The sequence below is a fragment of the Chenopodium quinoa genome, unplaced genomic scaffold (genome assembly GCF_001683475.1).
Source record: "Chenopodium quinoa cultivar QQ74 unplaced genomic scaffold, ASM168347v1, whole genome shotgun sequence".
Lineage (NCBI taxonomy): Eukaryota > Viridiplantae > Streptophyta > Magnoliopsida > Caryophyllales > Amaranthaceae > Chenopodium > Chenopodium quinoa.
The window spans coordinates 2,367,716-2,394,468 of NW_018742461.1; the positions used below are offsets into that span (position 1 = coordinate 2,367,716).

A 26,753-nucleotide genomic window follows, 5' to 3' on the forward strand; every position below is an offset into this window, starting at 1 on the left:
GCACATCCAAAACCAGAACAAAAATAACTTGATATTAAGGAGCAGTTGGATACTATTGTCAGTAACCATCACAAATTTGGGCTTAGTGTTGACTATAAGCCTATTTGTAGAAGGAGGGAGGAAACTTGTTCCTACGTGAATGCACATAAAATTATAGGGAGGGAGAAAGATAAACAGATTGTCATTGATATGCTGTTTGGTCCCAATGATATTCGTGAAAGTTTCCGCTTTGTGACTATTGTGGGAGTTGGAGGTTTGGGTTAAACTGCTCTTGCCCAGCTTGTGTATAACGATGAAAGGGTTCAAGCAGAGTTTGTGGATCCCAAGTTAAGGCTGTGGGTTTGTGTATCTGATCAAGATGGAGTGTCGTTTGATGTCAAGGTCATTCTTTGTAAGATTCTAGAGTTAGTTTCTGGTAAAAGGCCTGATGATACCTCCTCACTGGAATTGGTGCAAAACCAATTTCAAGAGCAGTTAAGAGGAAAGAAGTACTTGCTTGTTCTTGATGATGTATGGAATGAAGATTGTGAGAAATGGCGTGGGCTGCGTGAGTTCTTAACGCTGGGTCAAGAGGGTAGTCGAATTGTGGTGACTACACGAGCGGAGATTACTGCAAAGATTATTGGAGAAAAACATACGCACAAGCTGCAAGGTTTATCTGAAGAGAATTCGTGGCTCTTGTTCGAGTCTGTAGCATTTGATGAAGGGGAACACCAGCACGCAAGTCATCCTGATTTGGTTGATATTGGGAAGAAGATTGTTGAAAAATGCTTTAACATCCCATTGGCCATAAAGGTGGTAGGAAGCCTTCTATTTGGGCAGCCTGTGGATAAGTGGCAGACATTTGAGCACAGCGGATTAGCTGGAATTGGAAATGGTGATAATGAAATTATGTCCATACTAAAGCTTAGTTACCACAACCTTATACCCTCTTTGAAGAATTGTTTTAGCTATTGTGCACTGTTTCCCAAAGATTATAGATTCAAGAGGGAGGAGTTGATTAGCCTTTGGATAGCACAAGGCTACATTGCGTCGCTGGACAGAGATCAAAGCATAGAAGATGCAGCAGAGGAGCATTTCCTGATTTTGGTACGCAGATGTTTCTTTCAGGATGTAGAGAATGATAGATATGGTGACATTGAGTACGTGAAAATGCATGACTTGATGCATGATGTTGCTCTAGAAGTGGGGAGGGAGGAAATTGGTGTAGTGAGTTCTAATACAAACAAATTGGGAGATAAAGTTCGTCATGTGTATTCTGCTGGTGGTACTTTTTCACAAAGTTACTCATTGAAGAGTAAGATACGTTCGTTGATTTATAGGGGTGTTCATCGCGTGTTGGGTGATCCGGTGGATGCACAGATAGACAGTTGGATGTGTGTAAGGGTGTTGGTTTTGCGGAATGCGGGTATAGTACGGTTGCCTGATTCAATTGGTAAGCTACTGCATTTAAGGTATCTTAACTTGTCTGAGAATCTTCGGTTACAGGCACTCTCTGATTCTATTACTAGACTACATAATCTGCAGACTTTAGTTTTAAAAATTGCCTGGGTTTGAGGGAGTTGCCAAAAGATTTTAGCAAATTGGTAAAACTTAGGTACTTGGATTTAAGAAGTTGTTTTGACTTGAGTGGTATGCCTTCAGGCATGGATAAATTGATAAGTCTTAGGTACTTGGATATAAGTGATTGTACAGAGCTGAGTAGTTTGCCTTCCAGCATGGATAAATTGACTAATCTTAGGCACTTTGATTTAAGTTGGTGTGATAAGTTAACTAGTATGCCATCAGGCATGGGTAAGTTGACTAATCTTAGGGTGCTACCATGGTTTGTGGTGGGTATGGAAAAGAGAGTTTCAACAGAGGAGCATTGTATGGGAGAGCTCAAAGACCTTATACCCCTGACCAACTTGAAAGGTGGCATAGTGATCCAAATCGGCGAATTTTACAAGAATGATGGAGGAGAAGAGTATTTGAAGGGTTTGAAATATCTCACTCAGGTTCATATAAGTTTTCGTGACAATGCTGATGGATGTTTAGAATGGGAAGATGTGATGGAAAAGCTAGAGCCACCTTCAAATCTCAAGATATTCAGGTTGTGGTACGACAATTCCAAGGTGGGGTAGAGCACTGGATAACTGGGCACTCTCCCTCCCACTTCTTGTCGAGATCAGGCTTTCTTACTGTTACAATTTGGAGCAGATACCATCGTTGAGTAAACTGCGTAATCTGAAATCACTAAGACTTGATTCACTACACAAGCTGGAATATATGGAGAATACAAGCAGCAACAATGCCAATGACGGAGAAGATGTAACGGCATTCTTCCCCTCCCTTGAGTCTCTTAGTATTAATGATCTTACAAGTATGAAAGGATGGTGGAGGGAGGAGGATGATGATGAGCGTATCTTGAGGAGTAGCTTCACATTTTCCCGTCTTTCCAAATTGGAAATCAGTTATTGCCCTAAGTTAACTTCGTTTCCTTCCTGTGGAAGCCTCGAAGATTTGGGCTTGAATGAGGTTGACTGTTTTGGAAATTCACAAGGTGACGTCATATTAAGGGAGCTGCTTATAGATGACGTGGGTCTTCCCAACTTAATAAACTCTCCAGTCAATAAACTCAACATATGCGGGAATAAGGTGGAGAGTTTATCAGAATATGGGGATGTATTCCGGAAATACAAATACGCTTCTTACATAAGAAGCCTTCAAATTTTTAGTTGCTCAAATTTGAGGAGACTTGGAAGAGGGGGGTTGGAGCATCTCACTGCCTTGGAGTCATTAGTGTTTGCATTCAATGATCAACTTAGCTTCTCTGAAGACGAGGTCGATGACGATGGCATGCCATGGAAATCCCTTCAACACTGTCTCCGTTCCCTGTATATTCGTGATTGCAAGGCCATAAAGTCACTCCCTGAATCAATCCGGAACCTCACCTCCCTTCAGAAACTTCAGATAATTCATGGATGTCCAGAACTAGAAGAAAGATGCGAAGAACCAGATGGGGAAGACTGGCCCAAGATTCAACACATCCCCAACATAATAATATATCGATAGTGTCAATCTGAGTAATATATAGCTCTGATCATCGGGGTCCTCAACCTTCAGGTTAGAATTCTGAGTCACTTTTCTGTTTAGTTTTGAAGCACTACGTGTTGTTTTCCATTGATCCATCTATGCTTGTATGCTTGTGCAGAATATACTACTTATATAGTGTACTAGTAATTAATTGCAGGTCAAAGCTTAAGTAAAATTGTTATTCTTGTTGGATGAAGTTGAGATCGAACTTTCAGTTTCAAATTAAAAGGTGTTTTGATTATTTGTATTCTTGATTTTTAGAAGATTTTATTTCTGAGTGGATGGTGTACAATCTTAATATATTTTGGCTTGTTTGTCCTTTGCCTGACAATTGACTTGCCTATGAACCCTCTTATAATTCTATAATGTCCAGGTACTTGTTCATAGGATGAACTTGATGTGGAGGAGTCAACCAATTCTCAAGTCTCTCTGACTATTACAAACCAACGGCAAGCGCCCATTTCATCTGTGGGATGTTGATTAAGATTTACGATGTAGCTACGGTCGGTCTTCTGGAAGCTGCATAGAAGGTTGCTGCTGTGAAGATTCAACGTGGAAGACTGCAAGACTTGTTTTGAGAGACTGAATTTGAAAAACTATCTTTCAAGGACTTGGGATCATGTAAATACTTCATAGTCTGCGCCTCTGCTGTGCATGTTGATTTTAAATAATGTATTCTGAAAGAAAAATATACAGATGACTCTTTTAGACATATAAGCACGGCAATGTAGCATAAAGTATCGTTTGTACCTCAATTTTCTCCTTAACAGAGTAGAGTATCATTGAATGAAAAACTGTGAGTTTATATAATAGTGAGATTATTTCCTAAAATACTTGTGTTGCAATGTTACATACATTTTGTCACGAAAGGTTTGGTCATTAGTTCATCAAAAATCTTGTATGAGTATCGTTTTGAGTTAACAATGTTCTCACTTTCAAGAGTAGAGATCGAAGTCATCGAACAACCATTTTAACAAAAAGTATTACAGGGGGGGCTGATGATGTTGCTTGCTCAGAACAAACTAAATCCACCCAATGTAGCCATTTTCAAGCTGCAGACTAGGAGGATAAGAAGTCAAGAAGGAAAGAGCAATTATTGGAAGCTGAAAATTATAACATCCAAAGTCCCAGTATAATAGTGGAATGCAGTAAGAAACGATACAGAAAATAGGGGTAATAAAGTAATATGGGTCATATATTACAGAACGGCTAAAGGGAGCGTAATCATTATTTCGAAATGGAGTACTCATATCAGTCATATGGAAAGGAGAAAACTTTATACACAGCTGTCAGTGAGTTCAGTTCTGCACTTTGGCTGTGCTAATAACATCAATAAACCGGTAAGTTTGTGAAACCTAAAAAATGAAGTATGGCAGTTCCAAATTTACACAGATGAAGCTGAATCAATTGAAGTCGTCACCAGGCAAACAAAACACCTGACTGTTTCAGCAACAGATCATTCTGACATGCTACGTAATAGGAAGTACTTGAAATTGGAAGAGTGCAATCCTCCAAAGAATTGTGATGCAGAGTCTTGGGTCTTCTTTGGAGACGGAACCTTTAGCTTCAGCATGCTCAGCATAAGATGCATAAGCTTTGATAATAGACACATATATGTCGACTCCTTTTAGATACTCAGCTTCATTTAAAAACTACAACAAGGAAAATGTGTCAGAAATATCGAGTATTCCTTTTGCTTGTAAAGGAGACCATAAGACATACTCCTAGAAGTTAGTAGGATTCATGATTGCTAAACGCAACTGATAAGCCAGCCTTGGATTCCAAAACAGAACCCAACAGATTGAAAGAAAGGCAAGAATTGGTGAGTTTTTATCCTAGCAGCCTAGCACATTGAGAACGTTCGAAATGTTAAAACTTTAACTGCTTTTCTAGTGTCTGATATCTACTGGGTGCACCAGAAATATGTCATCTTACATTTTACTATAAGGTGTAACTCATTATTCCTAAACTAGTGGATACGCTAGAACCCATGTCTGTATACTCCTCTTATAGGATATGATTTCCCATAATTGTGTGTGTGAGGGAGTAAAAATCAATTTTGGAGTGTAAAAATCAACTCCCTCTTGTATTTGTATTGTATTGGCATAAGTGAATCCTATAAACCCACCCACTGGCTTACTGCTCACAGGACCTTCAACAAAAAGAGATAATGAAGTATATTCCATCAATGAGAACACTAGAATTATAAGTTGGTAAGATTAATTCCATCCCGGCCACAGCCAGGGTTCAAATATAGTGACCATTTTCCTTCCCGATTGAGCTATGTAGAGAGTGCGTGGTGGCAGTTGGATCTAATTCTTTTGAGTATAGAAGCCCCTCCAGCACTAACCCCCTAAAAACCAGAGTACCAGATTATGAGATGGAGATAGTTTGTCACCCTTCCCACTCAAATACATACAGATGTCAAACAGACCGCGCCCATAATAAGATTATAAGAGAATTAAAGAGGAGAAGCTCAGAACAAAGTATCATGAGAATTTAAACCTCTTACACATAAAACTAAATTCACCCAATGTAGCCATTTTTCAAGCAGCATCCTAGGAGGATAAGAAGGAAAGAGCAATTATTGGAAACTGAAAATTGTAACATCCAAAGTCCCAGTATAGTGGAATGCAGTAAGAAACGATAAAGAAAACGGGGGTAATAAAATAATGAGTCATATATTACAGAACGGCTAAAGGGAGTGTAATTGTTATTTTGAAATGGAGTATATCAGTCATATGTCAAGGAGAAAACTTTATACACAGCTGTCAGTGAGTGTAGTTCTTGCAACAGATCAATTCTGACATGCTATGTAATAGGAAGTACGAGTACAACTAGACAAAAGTAGATTAGGTCCATGCAATGCAAGGAAGAGAATAAGAATCAAGGCAAGAATATTCTGTACCTCATTGTGGTCATGTAGTAGAATTGGAGTATTTGCATAGGAGAGAAACCTATAGCAGGTAGACCTTGTCGCCTAAAGTAACGACAATCTGTAGAAGCAGGGAAATTTTCTGGCTTTTCAAGCTCTCCACCAGCACTGCGAACAGCCTCTTCTAAAAGGGCCCACCAGGGGTTCGAATTGTCAGAGCAGTGACAGCTGGGTTACCGAAGTTGTCAAGCACAGATTGCTTCTGCTTAAACTGCCCATACTACACATATGACATATATTAGTCAACTGGCATAAGGAAGATAAAATCAGATAATTACACTATTTCATCTTCCATATCCTTGGCCTTGTTTGGAAAAGAGAAAATGATAATAGACATCATTAGTAATATAAACACAATAGCACATGGCATTACTTTATTCAGCTAACAGATAACAGCAGTAGATTCTGTAGAAAATGTTCTGCAAGTAGCCATATAATTAACAAGTACTACTACATAAAATTTTAAGCATGTAAAATATCATACAAGATAATAAACGTACATAATTGTAGGTTGAGCATGGCATAATTTTTTGAGGAAGAAGCAAGTCAAACTTTTGAGTACCTTTTCATCAGAATATATATAGTAATTTTACTAACATTAGGCAAATTTGTCTCTGCACTTTGAAATCACAGTCTAAGCCATAGAAATGCTGAAAGGAACAGCATTTTGGAAATTTTTATTAAGTTTGGTACAGTCAATTAACAACAGCATATTTAGTTGGTCAGATTCACTGTAGTGATTCAAATCTACTTCAATTATCGAATCTACGATTGGCTAGAGAACCCTAATACAACTGTAGCATCTACAGTATAAGTTGGGCAACTTAGGAAATCTAATTCGGTCATTTGATTTACTCTCAATGGATTCTAAATCTAGAATTGTTGAGAAGTGTGAATTTTTCCATTTGTATGTCCTTAATACACTACATTCAGGGGAGTTTGAAATTAGGAAGAATAATCTAGAGGACAAATATTGAATTTCATCTCTTCCCATGCTATGATTGTTGAGTGTAAGCATTCTAAGAACCAAAAGGATGGATAAACTAGAACAAGCATTTGCAATCATCAAAGAAAATCTCATTTTTCCTCCAACTTCCTTCGATGAAGACTGCGTAGAGGAAGAACCCAAAGTCACCATCCCCGCAGGCATTTATTAATCATAGCTCACGACTCATGGCTATCTAAGTGACTAGTCATCAAATTGTTGGGAATATTAATGAGATTTTGTCAAACTAATAAACATAAAATACACATCACATATAATTCTTCAAGGAATTGGGAGGGGAAGGGGCACTAGGTTGGGAATATTATATGATTATCACGTAAACTGATAGAAGAGTCCTTTAGACAAGAAATTTTAACCTCAAATGTCATGTTACGTGAAGCAGGAGCCCACTCCTCAGCGATACGCCTTACAAGGGCTTCTTGATCAGCTGTTGGTGGAACCCGAGTTTCAAACCTGCTTCAGCTTCAGAAGGTTGCAAGTTCATGAAAAAACCCTTAAAGAAAAAAAATCTCCATGTTAGAACTTAAACTAAGGCATAAGACATCATCATCACTCATCCTACTATCAAGTACCATATTGATAATTAACCATTATCTGTCCTATCTCCCTGACCTTCACCAGAAATCAGGTCCTGGAACAAGCATGATTCAACAAGCAAATTGATAACTGGGATGAAAAGGCAACCTTTGCTGTGTACAATTGGTACATAACTGAAAGTCTCACTATGAGCTAACAGGCATGATTCCAACATGGTGGAGAAAGTCACCTATTTGTTTTCAAACAGATTATGTAACTTTATGTCTACTTTTAACATTTTCCTAGATTGGCACTAATAGTTTCTACCACACGTTTCTTTGCTCAATCCAAAGCTTTAAGAAATGAAGAAAGAAGATAAGAGGACAACAGGACTCGAGAGCAGAACGAAATATGCAACATGGAAGCTGCTTCTACTACTGACTACAGTACATAAAGCCTGGAGAAAATCAGGGCAGAGACTTACAGTTGGAGTTTGAGTGCCAGCTTTCAGAAACGCCATATTCACCGAAACCACTTCTCCTTCAGCTTTCAAGCCAGACTTTACCATATCAAATTGCGACGCTCGAAATCTTCTTATGATCTCAATACTCTAACAAATTCTCCATTGCTGTATTATCATACAACTTAGCGTCAAGTCCAGGAGCTCCTGTAGCCTTGACCACAGTCCACATCGGTGATCTCTCTGCATAAAATGCCCGGTACTTCTCTCCTGGTGATGCAAGTCCCTCATCCAGAACAAAGGCCACATTCATTTTTTTATATAAATCAGACTCAGCCAATTTTTCCACCCCATCATGCCCTCCAATCTCTTCATCCGGCACAAAGGTCAAATAAATGGTACGAGTGGGCTCAAACCCAGAATCCTTCAGCTTCCGAATAGCTTCCAAATACTGTTAACCCACACATTTCATATCCTACACAGCCAACAAAAGTCCCACGCAAGATAATCAGCCATCTACAGAGTATACAACAACAATACCTATGCACCTTCATAAGCTCCCATCCTTAACAAGTTTAAGGAGTGACATGTACACAGCTTTACCCTATGATTATAAAGACTTAAAGAGGCGATATTCAATTGCCAATACAGATATACAGATATGCAGCAGGTTATTGTTACCTTACAACAAATTCTACATGCAGTATAACCATTATTAATCAAAGGACAAAATTTTTGACTTCACAACTATTCGGCTTGCAAGTATTTCATCACAATTCATAGCCATAAAAGAATGACTAAAAAACAAGATACATCATCTTGGACTTGGCAAATTTCAATTCTATTACAATAAACAGATTTTCATTGCAAAATACAGTACTTTCTCTACTACCCACCTCTTCCTATATCAAATACACAATCCCTTCTTTATGATCAACTCCACCACCCTCAATTTCAAGCCATTATACTTCTTCCAACCAGAATTAATAATCACGTCGGATAGTATAATTTGAACTAGTAATGCGACAACTATATCCGGACAAAGGTAATATTAAAATCATGTCAGCAAGGAAAGCAAAGAGTCAAAATTGATAAAACCATAGTCACTGTGGAGTATAAAGTATGAATTATACAAAGTTCATCTCCACAAAATACCCAATAATAGTACTACTTCGTATATAGTTTTTCTTCATTTGCAATAAAAATAATTTTCTAAAAATTAGATTGAAATAATTACCTGAGAACCTCTGGCATAATATTGCCCTGAGAATCGATATGAGCATCAAAAGGGTCATAACTCATAAGTTCATTTCTGGGATTCAACCGGAACAACATCAGTGTGAGAATTAAGGATAACTGAGGGCAAATTAGGGTTTTTTCCAGACCATTTGAGCAAAATTAAGGGTTTATTTTCGACAAATTCAATAGTCTGAGATTCAAGGGATAAAGAATTAGCTTGAGATAGAATAAAATCAGCAGCTTCATAGTAATTGGGGTTTGGTTGAGCAGTGTTAATTCGAAGGTAATCTTGGAATCTGGAAATGATTGATGAAGATGGGTTTTGGGTTGCTGTGATTGAGATGAAGAGAAGAGAGAGAAAATAGAGAATTGAGAAGAGGAAGAAGATGGGTTTTGTTCTTGATTCCATTTTAATGGAGTTTTGAGTGAACTTTGCTTAAGTTTCAGATAGCTGCAGGGGATACAAGTCAACAATAACTATGGATACGCTATGACCAAAACTATAGAATTATAGATGCACACTTGCACAACCTCTATGTTTTAATGTCCCTGTAGTGAAATTTTTTTTTGGGAAAAATTTAATAATTCCATATTTGGGGCTTTTTTTTATAAATAATCCCATCTTTGGGATATTTTTAAATAATTTCAATTTTACTCCTCGATTTTTTTAATGGTCCCAATCGGTCATGTAACCTGTTATAACAAGTTACATGACACGTGGTTGCATGTGATTGTTAAAAAAGAAAATAACAAAAAAAAAAAACAGTCAGCCACCGGGGAGCCAGCCTAGCCACCATCCCAGGCCAGCCCCCTGCCGCCGGCCTCCCTCCCCTTCCCCTCCTTCCTCCACAACCCCACCTCTGTCCTTCCCCGCGTTTTTCAGCGTGGTAGCGGTGGTTTTCTAGGTGCTCGGGAAAAAGAACAAGTAGGCATGAACATTTTTAAGCTTAAAGAAGACAACAATGGAGAAAACTCCATTGAAGCTAACGTATGGAGTTCATGGCATAATGAAAACCTAATCATTTCCTCACCAAAATGCATGAAATTTGTATCAAAATGCTCATAATCCAACGTATATTCATTTGGTGCAATGAATTACAAGAGTGTCCTAACCAAACAAAAAGCACCTAATTGAATTTTTTTAGAGTTCTTAACGAAAATCGGAAAATTTGAGCATATAAAAAGGGCGGTGGCCGTGAGGGGAGAAAGAGAACGGTGGTGTTGCCATTTTCCCCCACCCCTAAAAATTCCATTTTCCTTGGTGGTTTTTGGGGTTTTGGCTGCGATATCCTTGGTGGTTTTTGGTTTTTTGGCTGCGATTTTGGTGGTTGCGTGGGGAATGGGAGGGGGGTTTTGGGGAGGGGAAAAACGGCGACGCCAAGGTTAGGGGAGACGCGGCATTCCGACGAGGGAGGGGCGGTGGGGGAAGGGGAAGCTTGCTTGGTTTTCTTATTTTTTATTTATTTTTATTACAATTTGATTTTGACACGTGTAAAATAAACTTATTAAAAAAACTTACCTCTTTAACCGGTTACAAGTCACCCGTGACCATTTTGAGCGGATTGGGTATAAAGGTGGGATTATTTAAAAATATCCCAAAGGTGGGATTATTTAAAAGAAACGCCTCAAAGGTGGGATTATTCCCATGAATTTTTCCTTATTTTTAAGGACAATACCAATACAAACACACACTGAGTTACTGTCTCGCACCTTGTCACGAAGTGAGCTATGTATTACAAGCCCGTTTAACATGATTAATAGAGAGATTTTTTTTTTTTTGAACAAAGAGAGATTAACAAAATACATACTATTTAACTTCATATCATCATAGACAATAAAAATGAATGTCCCGTGAAATTATTTTAAGCAAGGACGGACTTGTTAAACATCGCCCGCGTTTTTCTACATAAAGCCCACATTTTTTAAAAATTTTGACATTCTTGCCCTTGTTTTAATTTTTACCGAAAACGATAATTTTTCACTCACCAAAAATGTGGAGCAGGACTGGATCGCCGAGTGACACCGAAGAGCCCTCAACGTCGGCTAGATGCACCGGAGAGACGCCGTCGACGCCGGAAAACGAGGTACGAAGCCATCTAAAACCACGAATTGGCGGCTGGCGTCCTGCCGGGACGCCGCCACCGTAGCGGTGGCGTCTAGCCAGGACGCCGCCTCCGTGGATATGGCGCCTGGCCAGGATGCCGCCACCGTGGCCTTGGCGTCTGGCCAAGACGCCGCCACCATGGAAGCGGCGTCCTGGCCAGGCGCCATCGCCACGGTGGCGGCGTCCTGGCTAGGCGCCACTGATTTTTTTTTTTTTTTTTTTTTTTTTTTTTTTTAATTTAATTTAAAATTTGTTTATTTTTTTTTTTTTTTGTGTTACAATTTTTTTCCTTTTTTTTTGGTTTTTTTTGTTTTGTTTTTAATTGTTTTAAAATGTAATGTAAAATTTTGTGTTTGATTTTTGTGTTTTTGATCGCTATGTTTTTTATGTTTATGTTTTTTTTTTTGTTTTTATTTTTTTGGTTTTTTTTTTTTATTTAATCTAAAGTTTTGTTTATATTTTTTATTTTTGTGTTTTGTTTTTGTTTTTTTTTTTTTTGAATACTTTTTGTTTATGTTTTTTATTTCTTTGTTTGTTGTTTATATTTTATTATTGTTTTTGCTTTTGTGCTAATGTTGTGTCAAATGTATTAATTTAATCTAGTCTTATGTGATTATATTTATATGTTATTGTTGCAGGATTATGGTGGAGACGGAAATGATTATAGTGGGATTTTTGTACACGATGGTCTGTTCGAAGATGCTCAACAAGCGGTTGATTGGGCGAAACATGTTGCAATTAGATCAGGTTTTTGTTTAGTAGTAGCAACTCATAAATCTCAACGGGATGGTAGAATGGATCGCATTTTGAGATGCGACCGTTATCGCAAAAGGGAGGAACGAGATTTCAGTCAAGCGATTCGGTTTGATACAAAGCGGAAAGGTTGTAGGTGTCAGTTCAGAGTAAAGGTTCGACAACAGCAAAGGGGTGACGGTTGGGAAGTGAAGAGTTACGGTAAATGGGGGTATCACAACCATGAGATGATCGCATATGAAGTGGGTCATCGACAGTTAAGTGGCCTAAGTCCTGCTGCGAAACTAGTTGTAAAAGAAATGAGTGATGCTCAAGTGAAGCCTGCTAAAATATTAGCATCTCTGTTGGAGAAATTTCCTGAAGACCAGCCAAACCGAAGACACATCTACAACGTCAGACAGAAATTGAGGTTTGAACGGTCAGAGGGAAGGAACCCTATACAGCAGCTTCTACACCAGGCACAAGCATGTGGTTACCTGTACTGGTTTGGAACTGATGAAGACACATCGGAGGTGACTCATTTGTTCCTTGTGCATCCTGATTGTGCTGATATGATTTCGTCTTGGCCATCTGTGATTCTGATCGATTCAACGTACAAGACAAACAAGTATAAGTTTCCACTGGTTGAGATGGTTGGGATGACTCCAACGAACCAGAACTTTTTGATTGGTTATGCAGTTATGAAGGATGAGACGGTTGCGAGTTACCGTTGGGTGTTGGAGAAGTTGAGAAATTACATCGGCCCAAATGTTCAGCCATCGGCCATTGTCAGCGATTGTGAGGGAGGTCTCTTTGCCCCTATAGCGGAGCTGTTTCCGGAGTCGAGCCATTTACTGTGCACATGGCACATCAACAACTGCGTGAAAGTCAAAGCCTACAACCTTTTCAACAAGAACTTAGATTCAGCAGAGAGATTGGTAAATGGTAAGTGGCGGAAGATCCTGCAAGCTACCACGGAGGCAGAGTACGACCGAGCCTTGGATAACTTCAAGGATGCATACCAATGGTGCCCGACAATCGTAGACTATGTGATGCAGCAGTGGGTGCCTCAGAGGGAAAAGTTTGTCAAATATTGGACAAACCAAGTTCTTCATTTTGGAAACACTACTACATGTAGAGTTGAGAGCGCTCATAGAGCTCTGAAGGATTGGATTGATTCTTCCACCTCTGCTCTGGATACACTGTTCGAGAGAATAAACAAGGCTATTGATACTCAGAGGAACGGCATCAAGAACTCTCTCGAGGACTCCAGACGGCGACATGGCACGATGTATAGCCATTTCATATTTAAGATTCTCCATGGTCGTGTGTCACACTACTGCTTGGGGTTGATTCTGAGCGAGCACACCAGGATGAGGGAGTTGGGTGATGAAGTGGCTATTCGGTGCGGATGTGCTATATCGGTGACTCATGGACTACCTTGTGCATGCACCATTCACCGCGTAATTACGCAAGATAGGGCGTCGTTACATGTTGATCAGGTTCATCCATTCTGGCGGACGCTCGTTATCGGAGAGCATGCTGTTTCACAGACAGTCAACCGTGAACAGGAGGAGTTGGAGCAGTTTCGTTCGATGTTTGACCAAGTGTCCTCCAGCCACCCTTCAATCATTCGTAGTGCTACCCACGTACTTCATGACATGTTCAACTCGTCGTGCTTGGATCATGAGGAACCTGAGGGGGTCGAGCGACCACGGGGCCGACAACCACGGCGGGAAAGGAGTGCGTTTGAGTACATTCGTGGTCGTGGTCGTGGTCGTGGCCGTGGTCGTACATCGTCATCAAGTGGTAGTCAAACTTCTTCGTCGGTGAATATGCCCGGCACTGGTACGGTACTTTAGTTTAATTTACTTTTTAGAGTGTTTGTTTAGTTTTCTGCTGACTTGTTAACTGTGTTTTTTGATGTGTGCAGCAGGTAGAATGGACATTGAACATTTTCCATATAAAGACAGGATCCCTAACATCATGATGCCGTTCCTGGACGGGTGAAATGATGTGGTTGCAGATGGTAACTGCGGATTTCGGGTTGTGGCTGATGTGTTTCAGATGGGTGAAGACAACTACGGTTTAGTGCGTCAGTTGATGTACAGTGAAATCGCCTCAAACCGAGCTGTTTATCGTCGCGTGTACGGACAGGACTTGGATAGGTCTCTGCAGCGTATCCGGTGGGGAGGAGGACCTTGCGGTCAAAATCATTGGTTCGACACGCCACTTGATCTCTTCGCCGTTGCAAACATCTACAAGTGTACAGGTGGAACAATCTAGTTGCCTTTTCTATGTGACCTTCTATTGTTATTGCTATGTTTTTCCCATTTATTTAATTTTCGGATTCTAATTTTCGTATTTAGTTTTCCCATTTATATGTGAACTTGTATTTAATTTTCGTATGCCCACTAATTACAACTTAAAATAAAAATTATAAAAACTAAAAATATAATGTCAAATTCTAAGAACTTAAAATAATAATTATAAGAATAGATAATGTTAACTTTTACAAACAACTAGGAAAATGTTATATAAATGCACTGCCGACATATCAATAATCTCTCTGTGACGCCCACTGCCACTGCTCAAGGGCCCGTTCCAGTTCATCAATAACAGCTCTGCCTGTTGCAGTCGTCATGTTGTCCCTCTCCTCAAAAAGTCTGTGTCCCAACTGCGTCATCTTTCCCATCCACTACACATAACAAAACACATAAAATTCAATAACGACGTATTATATGAAAAAAAACACAACTACAAATGTTTTATGAGACGTACCGCATCCACGGCAGTGGGCGGTGGCACATCATCATCATCGACGTCGTCGCCGTGGTGGACGTCTCTGATCAACCTCGGGTGCGAGTGCCGGTTGTACCACTCCATGTAGTGCTGGTCACACATGGCAGCCACCCCAGTTGGCGGCCGCTGCAGCTGCTCAATCCATATGCGGGCAACCATCGGAAACTGCTCCCACGTGCCAATCATGCTTGCCGGCCATTGGACGACGTACTCCTTCGACGACGCAGATCGGATGGCCTTACTGAGCCATGCTGGTGGAGGAGGAACAACTTGGACATATCCAAGCTAGCGAAGACAGCGCTGCGGCATGTACGCCTCTACGATCTCACGATACTGAATCAGTCCCGTGTAGAGGGTCCTGGGTACCCTATTACTAGGGTTCTGGCCGAAAGGCATCCAGTTCACCTGCACATTTTTTAAAATTAGTAAGATTCATACAATAAACACATCAAACTATAAAAGTAGAAATAATTTAAACACTTTACCTCTAATGGGGACATCCTGTCAAGCAATAACCGTATCGATCGCAGGCGGTCAATGGACTTCTTCTCGACACGCGGACTCCACGCACAGGCACGTGGCTGGCCATCCCCAATAGGAACCGGGTCGCGGTGTGGTCGAAACGCCGGGAAATACTCGTATATCCACGTCTGTAACAACGTCATACATCCAGTGATACCTGCCGCATCAGCCCGGCTCGAGAATCCTAACTGGCGATACATGTACGCTAATGTAGCCGACCCCCAAGAAAACTGGCCTACTCTGTCGGGCTCACACGCGTCAACTATGTCGCGTGGCCTGAGCTTGTTTCCGCTCTTATCCGGAAACAAGGTACACCCGAGAAGAAGAAAAACATATGCAGCCAGTTGTGTGTCCTGCGTCCTACGTGAAGTGGGGTGCAAACATCGCTGCAAAACTGCTGCGATCTTAACACCGCCGTGATCCCACACACCAAGTGCCGCTGTGTACAGCGCAGCCCTATCCACCGCCAACAGCTCCGCCAGTATATCTGCCTGATCCGCATCTGTGACAACAGATGCTCGGTTTCCCTCTACGGGAATCCCAAGGATGGCCTCGACGTCATGCAACATGATCGTCATCTCACCGAACGGAAGGTGGAAAGAGTTCGTGTCCGGCTGCCATCGCTCAACGAAAGCCGTGATCAGCGTCGAGTCAATCCTCTCATGCATGGTGGCAGGAAGGTGGCTCACTCTAGTGCCCCTCAATCGGCCGACCATCTCGCTCTCCTCCGGCCAAGCCTCAGCCCAACTACACAAGAAGTTACAAGTCCTCTCCCGGGTTTGGCATTTCAAAATGCCGCTATCCAAAGCCCGCTCTTGGTCCTCCCAAATACGGGTAGCGATGTGTCCTAGAAAGCTAGGAATCACACTCCCGTCTATAGGTCCCCCAGCCACCTCGCCCCTCACCACCCAAGAATCATTAACGGCCCTCGACCGTTTTCTGCTAACCGCAGACATAGTGGACGCAGATGATGTGCCAGATCTACTAACAAATCTACCATCTCTACCCTTACGCACGTCTACCCTACGCGTCTCATACACATCATCAAGCCTCTGACTGAATGGACCGTAATCATCATATGGTCCACTCTGATCGTCCACATCCTCATCTGCATCCTCCTCCTCCTCCTCCTCCTCCTCCTCCTCCTCCTCCTCCTCATCACCATCATCATCTTCATCATCCTCAGAATAGTGCACCCGTTCTCTACGAGCCGAGGCCGAAATACCACGGGATCTAACGTGTCTGGGCCCCGAGCTCTCCATTGAGTTGATCGTACTTCTCATAATGTCCATACTCTTCCCAGCCCCAGAACGAAAATACGATGCCTAACACAATTTAGATAACGATAAATAATAGCAATTGTTATTATTATTATTTATATTAATAATCTATTTTCAAAAGTATCAACAACAAAAAGAAAAGTACACAATATCGAAAAAACAAAATTAAATAAAAAACATGCAATATAAACATACAAATGACGCAATATAAACATGCAAAAAGTAATTAAAAATAAATAACAAAACACGCAATATAAACATACAAAAAAATAACAAAACATGTAATATGCAATATAAACATGTAATATAAACATAAAAAAAGTAATTAAAATAAATAAATAAAACAATATACATATGATGGAAAATAAATTAAAAACATTACAAAATATTAACAACCTAAAAATAAAAAAATTAATAACCTAATAAATAAATAAATAAAAAATTGGAAAAAACAAAGCAAAAAAAAAAATTACCCAAAAAAAACAAATTGGAAAAAACAAAGTAAAAAAAAAAATTAAAAAATAAAACGGAAAAACAAAAACAAAAAAAAGCAAAAAAAAAATTTGAAAAAATAATTCAAAAAAAAAATAAAAGAAAATGAAAAAAAAAAAAATTAGGGTTCCGGCGCCTGTCCCAGACGCCAGAGCCACGGTGGTGGCGCCTGGGCAGGACGCCGGTGCCACGGTGTTGGCGTCTGACGTGGACGCCGTCACCGTGGCACCGGCGCCCTGCCCAGGCGCCATCACCGTGGCATTAGCGTCTGGGACTGGCTCCGGAACCGTGGTGGAGGCGTCTGGGCCAAACGCCGCCGCCCAGTCGCCGCCGTCCAGCCACCAGTCGCCGCCGGGCCGCCACCTTTTCCGGTTTTTTTTTTTTTTTTTTTTTTTTTTATAAAAAAATTAACAAAAAAAAAAAACATACCTTTCCTCCTCCAAACCCCCTTGCTCCGGCCACCGGTGCCGCCACTTCCTTGCCTTGCCGCCTCGACATTTTTAAAAAATATTTTAGAGAGAGAAAGTGAGACTACAAAGTTAAGAGAAGATGAGAGTGTGTTTTTTACTAAAGTAGAGAGAATATAATTTTAGTTCGAGGGCAAAAGAGTCATTTCACTTTTAATTTGTGGGCTTTATGTGGAGATTTGCGGGCGATGTTTAGCAGTTCACATCTAGAAATGTAATATGGAACGGGCCAAATTTCTATATCATATTCATAAGTTCAATTTTAGATTGCTATAGCAAAGAATTAGGAATATAAGAATAAAGATACATTGAGCAATCTATAGTTTCGATCTCTAATCCCAATAATTAAATGGACAATTGTGCTACCAACTCAACCAAATTATCTTCAATGTATTTGGGTGCAGCTTAAATGTATTATACTTATTTTTGGATCATGCATGGGCGGGCCACCCCCTGGATCCGTCTTTGATTTTAAGGGACAATATCAATACAAACATACACTGAGTTACTACCTCGCACCTTGTCACAAAGTGAAATATGGTATTACAAGGTCGTTTATCATGATTAATAGAAAGATTTACAAAAGATAAACTATTTAAATTCACATCAACATAGACAATGAAAATGGGAGAAAAACCGTTGTTGTATCTTGATTGCAGTCACCATAGTCGATGCATCACTCTCCCATGCCACATTTTGGTACCCAATTTCTTTGCAACGTGTAATCCATGCCTCACTGCAAGAGCCTTAGCATGCTCATGGGAAATTGCCCGCATCCTCTTTGCTGCACACACTAAAATCTGCCCATCCGAGTCTCTTAGCACAATTCCAAGACCCATTGTCCCGTCTTTTCCTTTGATTTGAGTCGGTTATGCTTTCGGGTTTTGGCTACCCGCACGAGGTTATAATTACTCACTTTTATACTCTTTTATTGGTCTATCATCTTATATTGCTCTATACAAAACACTTCATATTTTCAAGTGTTATAGACTTCGGTGTATATAAGTGGGAAAATGTTTGGATGTTTTTCTGACATGAAATAATAGGGAGAGATAAGTGGGGACAGCATATCAAAAATCGTATAGGCACACTAATAGGGATAAATTAAAATAAAAGAAAATCGCGGTAGGAAAATTTCATACCCTTTATAATCCTTCTTTGACATGTATACTAACAACAAATGTGACTAGCTTTAAGAAACAAGACGAGGTTTTGAACATTGGATGTTAGTAATACATTTTTTTTGTTAAAGCCATAGATAAATAACCACTTGTAAAATAAATTCAACTAAACTTCACTTGTGCTATATATTTAGGAGTACTTACAGTGCATACAAATACAAACTTGTGTGCGTATGTGATTCACATACTTAGGATGTGTTCTATACACATTCATCTTATATTCATCATCGTATTCGTGGTCTATATCATATTTTTAAGGAAATGTTGGGAATCTTGGGATGAAATGTCCTTTCATGGGAGATGATTGCTTGTGAACTCTAACTAATGATGAAGCGAAAAATCATCTCTATAATGTGAATTTAGCATATTGATATTTGATTAATATCTCATGTGATATCATGAAGTTTTAAATAATTTGATCTCCTTACTTACTTTCCATATTTAGTGAATACAATAATATCCTAAAATAATTCTTAAACACTTGCTCATACGACAACTAATACCATCACCAATACGCCGTCAATTTTTACCTTGAGATGGAATTTCTCTCTGATGTTTTTCATGTCAGGTTGTTTTTCTCTGAAGACGAGGTCGATGATGACGGCATGCTTGGTTTTTGCAAAAAAAGGACTCTCACTAAGATTTCACCTCTGACACTTAACATTGCTTTCAAGTTTCAACATTGAGCTGTGACTATTCATCTATGTTCAAAATATTGAAGTACGTTTTGATTTCTATAAGCTTCAATTCTCCGAACATGTAGTGATCAACTGATAGTTGTTGAGTGTGATAATTCAATTCTATTATTTAATAAGACTAGAAAAAATAATGCTTAGATTTTGTACACTACATCTCAAAGAGAAAGTGTCCTGTTGATTGGGATTTAATTTGGTTGTGCAGCATCTGTTTTACTTATTGTAGCAGCTTTCTTATTACCAAGTAGTCTTACTTATTTCTGTATATGCTACAGCTCCTTTCAGAAAGTCCCTCCCTAGGGTCATATTGTACTTAATTGATATTCTTACCTTTGAATTTAAAAAAGAATCATCAATCTTACCTCCTACACGAAGAACGTACGTATTAATAAGATTCTCCTTTTTTTTTGCCTCTCTTTATCTCAATGTACTACGTATATGGTTTCCTTCATTATGCAAAGCTTGTTACAGGTAGGAACAATTGGACTGATGATGTAAATGTAAATCAACTTTTGGTAGTCTAATGGTTGATGTATCTTAGATTGAAAGTATGTACTCTGAGTTCCGATAGTCTCAAATTAATTGTTTACGTTTATTACTAAACTAGAGCATCAATACTTTCACAATCGCATCCAAAGCTATAATATCAACTAAAGATCACAATCAAATGTCAAGTTTCATACAATTAGTTTTATATATACGTCTTAATTATAACCATATCATTGATGAATTTATAATTATTGTCAAAAAGTTGTAAAATCCTTAAACATGGTTAAAAAAAAATAGTAGATAGATTACAACGAACATATATTCAGTAATAAATGGGAACGTTTTCTTTTATACCTCAATAGTACCACCCTTATAACAACTAACACAAGGAGGCATAATAATACAACTTAATTTTCATCAAAGATCAAATAACAAGGCATAAACTTATATCGGCACAATGGACAAGTATTCTTCCCCTCAAGAATCCAAAACACCAAACACTCTCCATGAAAAACATGAGAGCAAGGAAGAAACGCGCCTTCTTGTTCACAATCATCATTAGACTTATCAAACTCCTCCAAGCAAATCGAGCAACCCCTCAATTCTTTTTCATTAATCATAGGCCTAAAGATCCCCTTTGTCCGTAGGAAACTCTTCACTTCCATCCTAAGTTCTTCATCTATATTATAATCCTTGTTCATATCTTCCTCGAAATTATTATTGTTATTACCAACTTCCTCAATATCCATATCCATAGCCTCGGCCACCTTGACTATTCTAACAGTCAATGCAAGAGAAGTACGTGTTTTAGCTACAACATCTTGAAGAAGTTCCTCACAACTTTGTTCTATCGCTTCATAAACACACTCATCAGCATATTCATCCTCGTAAAGTTCTCCAAGCCACTCCTTAACTTCCAATTCTGTAAGCTCATCTTCGAAATCAGTATTTCTATCTAACACATGCGTAACAATTTTTTCTCCGTTAGGGCTGCGGCTATCATTATAACATATATGGATTGTAAAGAAGTCGTTCGAGTTTGAGGTTGAGGTTGAAGTAGACTCATCATCAACTGCCCAAGATAACACTTCATATCCAGATATTGACCTTGAATACAATAAGGAGGAATTCATGGTTTGGGTGGTTATTTTTTGTGGGTTTTCAGTTTTCAGGAATAAAGATAATTTCAAGTGTATCTAACCTGTATATGTATAGAAAATGCTCAAAACAAACCCTTAAAAAAGAACTTTTCTTTATACACAAGGAATTTCCTAAATTATGTCTATTATATATTTCCAAATATCATTAGTTGGAATTCTATATAGATTTTGTATATCTCTCTTATTTTGTATATCCAATCCTAATTCAATTCATAGCTACAAAAACAAAAAATATATTTCCAAAATTAGCTGTAAAAAAAATAAAGATAATCGGCTAATAAGATGAGTGTAATAAGATAGAGATAGTGTGTTTTCAAAAAAAAAAGATAGAGATAGAGAAAATAGCTAGGAATGTCGTTTAGGACTACGGCTAATGTGTGATTTTTTATTTTATATTGTTTCAAATAGCGCACCCAAATCAATCAAACTCGGGTAATTATAATTATTGAGTTGCAATATTATACTTACTTACTTAACTGTAGGCGGTTAAATATAGGGTAATTCCTTGTTTCTCAAATTGATTAACAAGTTTTGTTTCTCATATTGATTAACAAGTTTTGTTTCTCATTGAGTATGTGTCAAGATATGAGAGGTTATCTGCAACATTTGCCAAAAACGGATGCTTTTATTATCTGCAGCAAATTTATTTATTTCCTTTTTGGGTTATATTTAACTATCAATTACCCACTATTACCCACTTTTTTGGTTAGTGGTCCCCTCCACCACCTATTACCCACTAACTAAAATCCACTACAAATATTTGTATTCACACTACAAATACCAAATATACCCTTATTTTTCAACAATTAAATGTTTAGTTTATATATATCATCATATGGGTAATTTTTGTATTTTTACCTTTCTCTCTCATTAATTAAACCCACCAAAACTAAATTAACACTCCCTTAAAAGTTTTTCCTAGGAGTCCGTATTTATGTCTTTTGTTGCACATAACTACGAGCGGAGGAAGTACATCGCATTAGTTGATTATCAAACAGTGCCATTATTAGCTAGAATTCACTTTTTTATTTTTAAATGATGATACTGAGTATATAATGATATACTTGTATGAATGATATAGTGATATACAAGTTAATTAAAAAGAATCATGACTAAAATTAAAATTTTATTTTCCTAATAATATTCACTCCCTTATCTATTCTCATTCTTATAGGAGTAAAACTGCATGAAGCCACAACCTTTGCCAACCTGCAAAATTAAAACTTAAAAAGAAGAGAAATTATTTTTGAAGATGGGTAAATCTTATAGGAGAAGAAGTTTATTCCGAGAATATCAGAAGAAAGCTGATTTACTGGTGTGATCTGTTAATTACAAATATTATAGTTAGGAAACACACACTGTTACAATGTATGTCAAAGGCCTACATAACTCTAATTCTTTACTATCCACACAATGTACAATGTTTTATGAAGAAAAGAGAAAAAATTCCTGTGAGTAATTGAGCTAAACGAAAAAATCTCTGTACAATTGTACATCAAGTGAAGGAAATTGTACGGCATCTTTTAAATGGCATTCTTGAGGCCAAGCTTCACATTATGGACTTTCACTGATAGTAGTTGTTTGTGATCCTCAATGTCCTTCAAAACTGAAAGCAAGTTGGCTCGATAAACTTCACACTTTCGGTTAGCTGATTCTAGCTCCTCACTAATTTCTCTGATTTTCTGGTCCATGCAGTCCTAAGTAAAAATTGCAGAGAATGAATTAGATAGTTGAGCAAGTTCTGATTGCTTCAAAAGTGTGCCTATTGCTTAATATGTATCAAATTTAAGTTCCCAGCACATTTAGTTGCATACAAAAAAAGACAAAGACTTGCTTGTATATTCTCGTATATATCTTAGGTTGAGACTTTAGGGAGCACATGGGTTGTTACAACCGTTAACAAATATTTGCATTTCTCTTAGGTTGAGACTTTGCGAAGCTTTTCCATGTGCTAGTTTCAACTGTTCAGAGCCTCAACTTTTACCATTGATGCAATGCTACATTGTCATGTATGTCCTTTGTTGCTAAGAGATCATGTACACCATTCTAGACATGTCAAGTTGTCAACACAACAGCTTCTTTAAGATATATAAGTAGAATGTGTTGTTAAGAAAGATTGTTCATCTGAAAGATTCACCTATTATTCCAATGCATTAGAAAACTTTTTTTCCTATGAAATTGTTTTTGTGACAACCCTGAACAAAAGAGGCATGTTTTCCTAATTGCCTTTCATAATTTTATCTATCATGCAATGTTTGGTGCTTCAGTACTTGAGTTTGATTGTCATGTTGATGATTCTGTCTAAACACAAATCTAATTGGTTGAACACTTAGAACTGTTGTGAAAAGGATTCTGGTACCTGCCATCTTTGTACATATGTTTTTGGACAAACATCTTGTGTATTTATTGTTGAAGTGTGATTCTTATCGTTAACTTGCTGATAATGCCATAGAATATCTCTAGGAGAGAACTTCTTTCATGGATACTTACCATGGCTAGCTGCTAGTAGCATTTCTAGATTGAGATGGTCAGTTGGACATTAGTTTCTCTATCCTATCTGGCTTGACCCTCTGAAATTGAAAGCTCTGTGACGGGTACTTTGCTTGCTTATTCTGACTTATCTCTCGTAGTTGCACATAAAGGGCCTCCAGGCGAGAAACGGAGTGAGCGGATGAAGTTATGTAAAAGAAAAACTGATCCCCTGGTGTAGTACAGTCCCTGGCTGGATCTTCCCTTATTAAAAATGTTTCGCATTTAGAACTAACAGCCTTTGCAGACACTAACTTAAGTTGTTGCCTTTACCTTCATTTCTTGTTATGTAATCTTTACTCATACAGGATCAGCTGGCCTAATTCAAATTTACTATGTAGTATTTCATTTTGTTACTTCATATTTTCAGTGGTTCTGCATCATTTGGAATAGCAATAATTTCTTTGTTTGTTCATGTTTTGTGTTTACATTTTTCAGTCAATACCTTGTATTTCTACTATGCTTTTATATCATCATATATTTTTTTTCATGCTTTTCCTTTGTTATTTGTCTTGCCTTAGTAAGTTAGTAACTTATTCTTGCTGCTGACCTATGGAGCTTTATGCCTTAATGTTTGCTCTTACTTGTGTAGCCACATCTTCAGAACATTGTTGGTGCACAGATTGAACACCAGGTGTACTTGGTGCAATCACAGGTATCTCATAATATAGCTGTAATTAAAGCATGTTCTTTTAATTATCCTCCGTCACTCAGCAGCATATATGGTATCATCCATTTCCATTCTCTATTTGATGTTCTGCTTAACTAGTAGGATCTTTCCCAGCATAATTAATTTTATTACAATGGAGAATTTAGAGCTTCTTCGCTCAATTTAATTAATAACATCTCTAATTCTTATGGTAAAGTCTTGTTAGTACTATACCAAAATAGGAACGTATGAAAATCTATAAACTTTAGGATGCTGCATCGTGTGTTTTAAAGGAATTCTCAGTTTCTTCTCCTCCCTTCCCTGGGTGATTTTATGCCATCTTTATCCTTGTATAATTGATTTCTTCAATGAAAGCTTACATTGTATCGGAAAATAATCTTGGAGAATTTCTTATGTAGAGTTCTTATGAAGAATTTTAGAAGAGGTTAATGATATTCTTCTAAATGAAGTAAAGTTGAATGTGCTTCTATGATGCATGGATATTTGGAGTTTAGACTTCTTGTTTTCAGTAATGAGCTTGATTTGTATTATGAACATATTAGTTATTATATGCCCCTTATTTGGATCTTAAATTGTGACACTGTCCCTGCAATCTCAATTTCCCATTAATCATTCACTATGATGTGACTAAATTTTTCATAATTATACATTTTCCCTCCAGCACATACTTGGTTAAAGCAGGGGCATCTTTGGAACTCTAATCATAATATATCTTTACTCCTAATTTAGAAAGAGTAACTGTTGTTTTTTCCCAGACATCCCAATATAATATACATGACTTGTATTTCCTGACAGTGTATTTTACTATTTGTACATATTAGGAAAGTGTTAGGGTAAGAATTAGGAAAGTGTTAGAGTAAGAATTAAGAATAATTTATGACTAATGTTATCTGCCATTGTCTTAGAACTTTAATGAATTTTGTTTTCATAATACTCCATCTTTTTAATTAACTTAGTTAATGTTATGCAAATTGAGAATATAAAGTGAGTATAAGAAAAACGGACAAAGTAAAAGAAAAAAAGTTGGTCCGTAAAAAGGTAGATAAAGTAGTTTGAATATTCAAACTTATGTGCATAACCTTACAATGTACTCTTTTCAGTCTTTTGTATCATTCAATAATTGCATAAGTTGATATGGTTCCAGTTCATTTCTTTTCATTTCACTGCCTTGGATTAATTTAGATAATTCTATCTAGTTTGTCCTTTTCTTGAATCAACCACATGCCATAACATTTATTTAACATTCACAGCAACTAATCTACTGAGTTTCGTCTAATACAATAATCTGTGATCCTTTTCTAACTTCTACGAGGTCTTGATTGCTCTGCAGCTCTGCTAGTTTTGCTGGTTATAATGTCTTGCTTATTATCAGCTGGCAAAGACATTTTTATTTTGCTCCCGACCTTCAGGTATCCAACTCACTTTTCTGTTCGATTTATGGACTATTAGCCATTGTTTTTCATCAATCCATCTACATCTGTATGTTTGTGCAACGAGATTTTATCTGGTGTGATTATGTGTTTGCTTGCTAATATATACTGGACTAGAGAAATCCGGGTGATGCTTGTGTGCACACCTGATTGATGACTAGATTGCAGCTCCTGAGTCATTGTTGCTGGTTCGATTGTAAAATATATTCTGAAAATTCATTGTGGAAACTAGGTGAACTTTCTGCCATGTCTTATTTTAAGAAGCCTAATAAAATTTGCAGCATTAGGTTAGTAAATGCTTGGTTTTTTCAAAAAAAAAAAAACTCTCACTAAGATTTCACTTCTGACACTTAACATTGCTTTCAGCATGGAACTGTGACTATACATGCTATGTTCAAGATATTGACGTACTTTTATATTCCTAGAAGTTTCTCTGATCATGTTGCTGGCACCAATTTTGGGAAGATTAACTCTGATAGTTGTTGAGTGTGATAATAGTCAATGCTATTATTTAAAAAGACTAGAAAAAATAATAGATAAATGTACACATCTCAAAGAGAAAGTTACCTTGTTTGGGATTTGGTTATGCACTGAAGAATAAGTTTGGGGTAATTTGAAATCAAGCTTTCCTGTTTAGCTTATTACTAACTTTTGGAAGAGAGTTAGTTACTCGTAATTAAAAAGCACTATCAGGTACTCATTGATGAATTATCAGGCAATTAATGCTTAATTTTTCGAGTCACATACAAGTCAAGAGTATGTATCTACTGCAATTTGTTTTATCAGTTTGCCTAAGGTTCAAGTTTATAATGTTTGGTGCTCAACTGCTCAACATATCTGCAGTCAATTCTTGATGAGGTCCTAAGTCCTATTATAAGGGTGGAGTTGTCAATGTCGTCCTGAGTGAGCCTAGCTTATTGTTCTTATGAACAAATATGGCTTAGAATATCCTGATTCCTATACGAAGCC

The 26,753-nt window shown here is 38.0% G+C and overlaps 5 protein-coding genes and 1 pseudogene across 5 annotated transcripts; 2 read left to right on the forward strand and 4 right to left on the reverse strand.

Moving 5' to 3' along the window:
• Window positions 1-264: 264 nt before the first annotated feature.
• Window positions 265-3,906, forward strand: LOC110718692 (putative disease resistance protein RGA3; the record flags this gene model as incomplete). Its single annotated transcript, XM_021897580.1, has 1 exon — window positions 265-3,906. A coding segment is annotated over one exon (1,293 nt), but the record flags the coding sequence as incomplete, so codon positions are not given.
• On the forward strand, window positions 2,251-3,906 carry LOC110718691 (putative disease resistance protein RGA4). The gene is made up of 2 exons (XM_021897579.1): window positions 2,251-3,105; window positions 3,449-3,906. The coding sequence occupies exon 1, from the start codon at window positions 2,269-2,271 to the stop codon at window positions 3,052-3,054; it is 786 nt and encodes a 261-aa protein (XP_021753271.1). The 5' UTR covers window positions 2,251-2,268; the 3' UTR covers window positions 3,055-3,105; window positions 3,449-3,906.
• Window positions 3,907-4,200: 294 nt separating this feature from the next.
• LOC110718684 lies at window positions 4,201-9,803 on the reverse strand (annotated as a pseudogene).
• A 4,538-nt stretch (window positions 9,804-14,341) lies between these two features.
• Window positions 14,342-15,102, reverse strand: LOC110718698. Its single transcript, XM_021897586.1, has 2 exons — window positions 14,849-15,102; window positions 14,342-14,765 (listed from the first exon to the last, which is right to left on the reverse strand). The coding sequence occupies exons 1-2, from the start codon at window positions 15,053-15,055 to the stop codon at window positions 14,625-14,627; spliced, it is 348 nt and encodes a 115-aa protein (XP_021753278.1). The 5' UTR covers window positions 15,056-15,102; the 3' UTR covers window positions 14,342-14,624.
• Window positions 15,103-15,113: 11 nt separating this feature from the next.
• LOC110718696 (protein MAINTENANCE OF MERISTEMS-like) lies at window positions 15,114-15,866 on the reverse strand. The gene is made up of 2 exons (XM_021897583.1): window positions 15,355-15,866; window positions 15,114-15,274 (listed from the first exon to the last, which is right to left on the reverse strand). Exons 1-2 carry the CDS (start codon window positions 15,589-15,591, stop codon window positions 15,155-15,157), a joined length of 357 nt encoding a protein of 118 aa, XP_021753275.1. The 5' UTR covers window positions 15,592-15,866; the 3' UTR covers window positions 15,114-15,154.
• Window positions 15,867-20,402: 4,536 nt separating this feature from the next.
• Window positions 20,403-21,128, reverse strand: LOC110718955. Its single transcript, XM_021897893.1, has one exon. It carries the CDS (start codon window positions 21,126-21,128, stop codon window positions 20,403-20,405), a length of 726 nt encoding a protein of 241 aa, XP_021753585.1.
• Between the last annotated feature and the right edge of the window lie 5,625 nt (window positions 21,129-26,753).

What these genes read in the sequence shown, in the direction of transcription:
- LOC110718691 (XM_021897579.1), top strand. Translation starts at nt 2,269, where the DNA reads ATGGAGAATACAAGCAGCAACAATGCCAATGACGGAGAAGATGTAACG.
- LOC110718698 (XM_021897586.1), bottom strand. Translation starts at nt 15,055, where the DNA reads ATGATTGGCACGTGGGAGCAGTTTCCGATGGTTGCCCGCATATGGATT. An exon ending in CGCCCACTGCCGTGGATGCG is followed by an intron (nt 14,766 to 14,848) that starts GTACGTCTCATA and finishes TGTTATGTGTAG; the next exon opens with TGGATGGGAAAGATGACGCA.
- LOC110718696 (XM_021897583.1), bottom strand. Translation starts at nt 15,591, where the DNA reads ATGTATCGCCAGTTAGGATTCTCGAGCCGGGCTGATGCGGCAGGTATC. An exon ending in ACAGGATGTCCCCATTAGAG is followed by an intron (nt 15,275 to 15,354) that starts GTAAAGTGTTTA and finishes AAAAATGTGCAG; the next exon opens with GTGAACTGGATGCCTTTCGG.
- LOC110718955 (XM_021897893.1), bottom strand. Translation starts at nt 21,128, where the DNA reads ATGAATTCCTCCTTATTGTATTCAAGGTCAATATCTGGATATGAAGTG.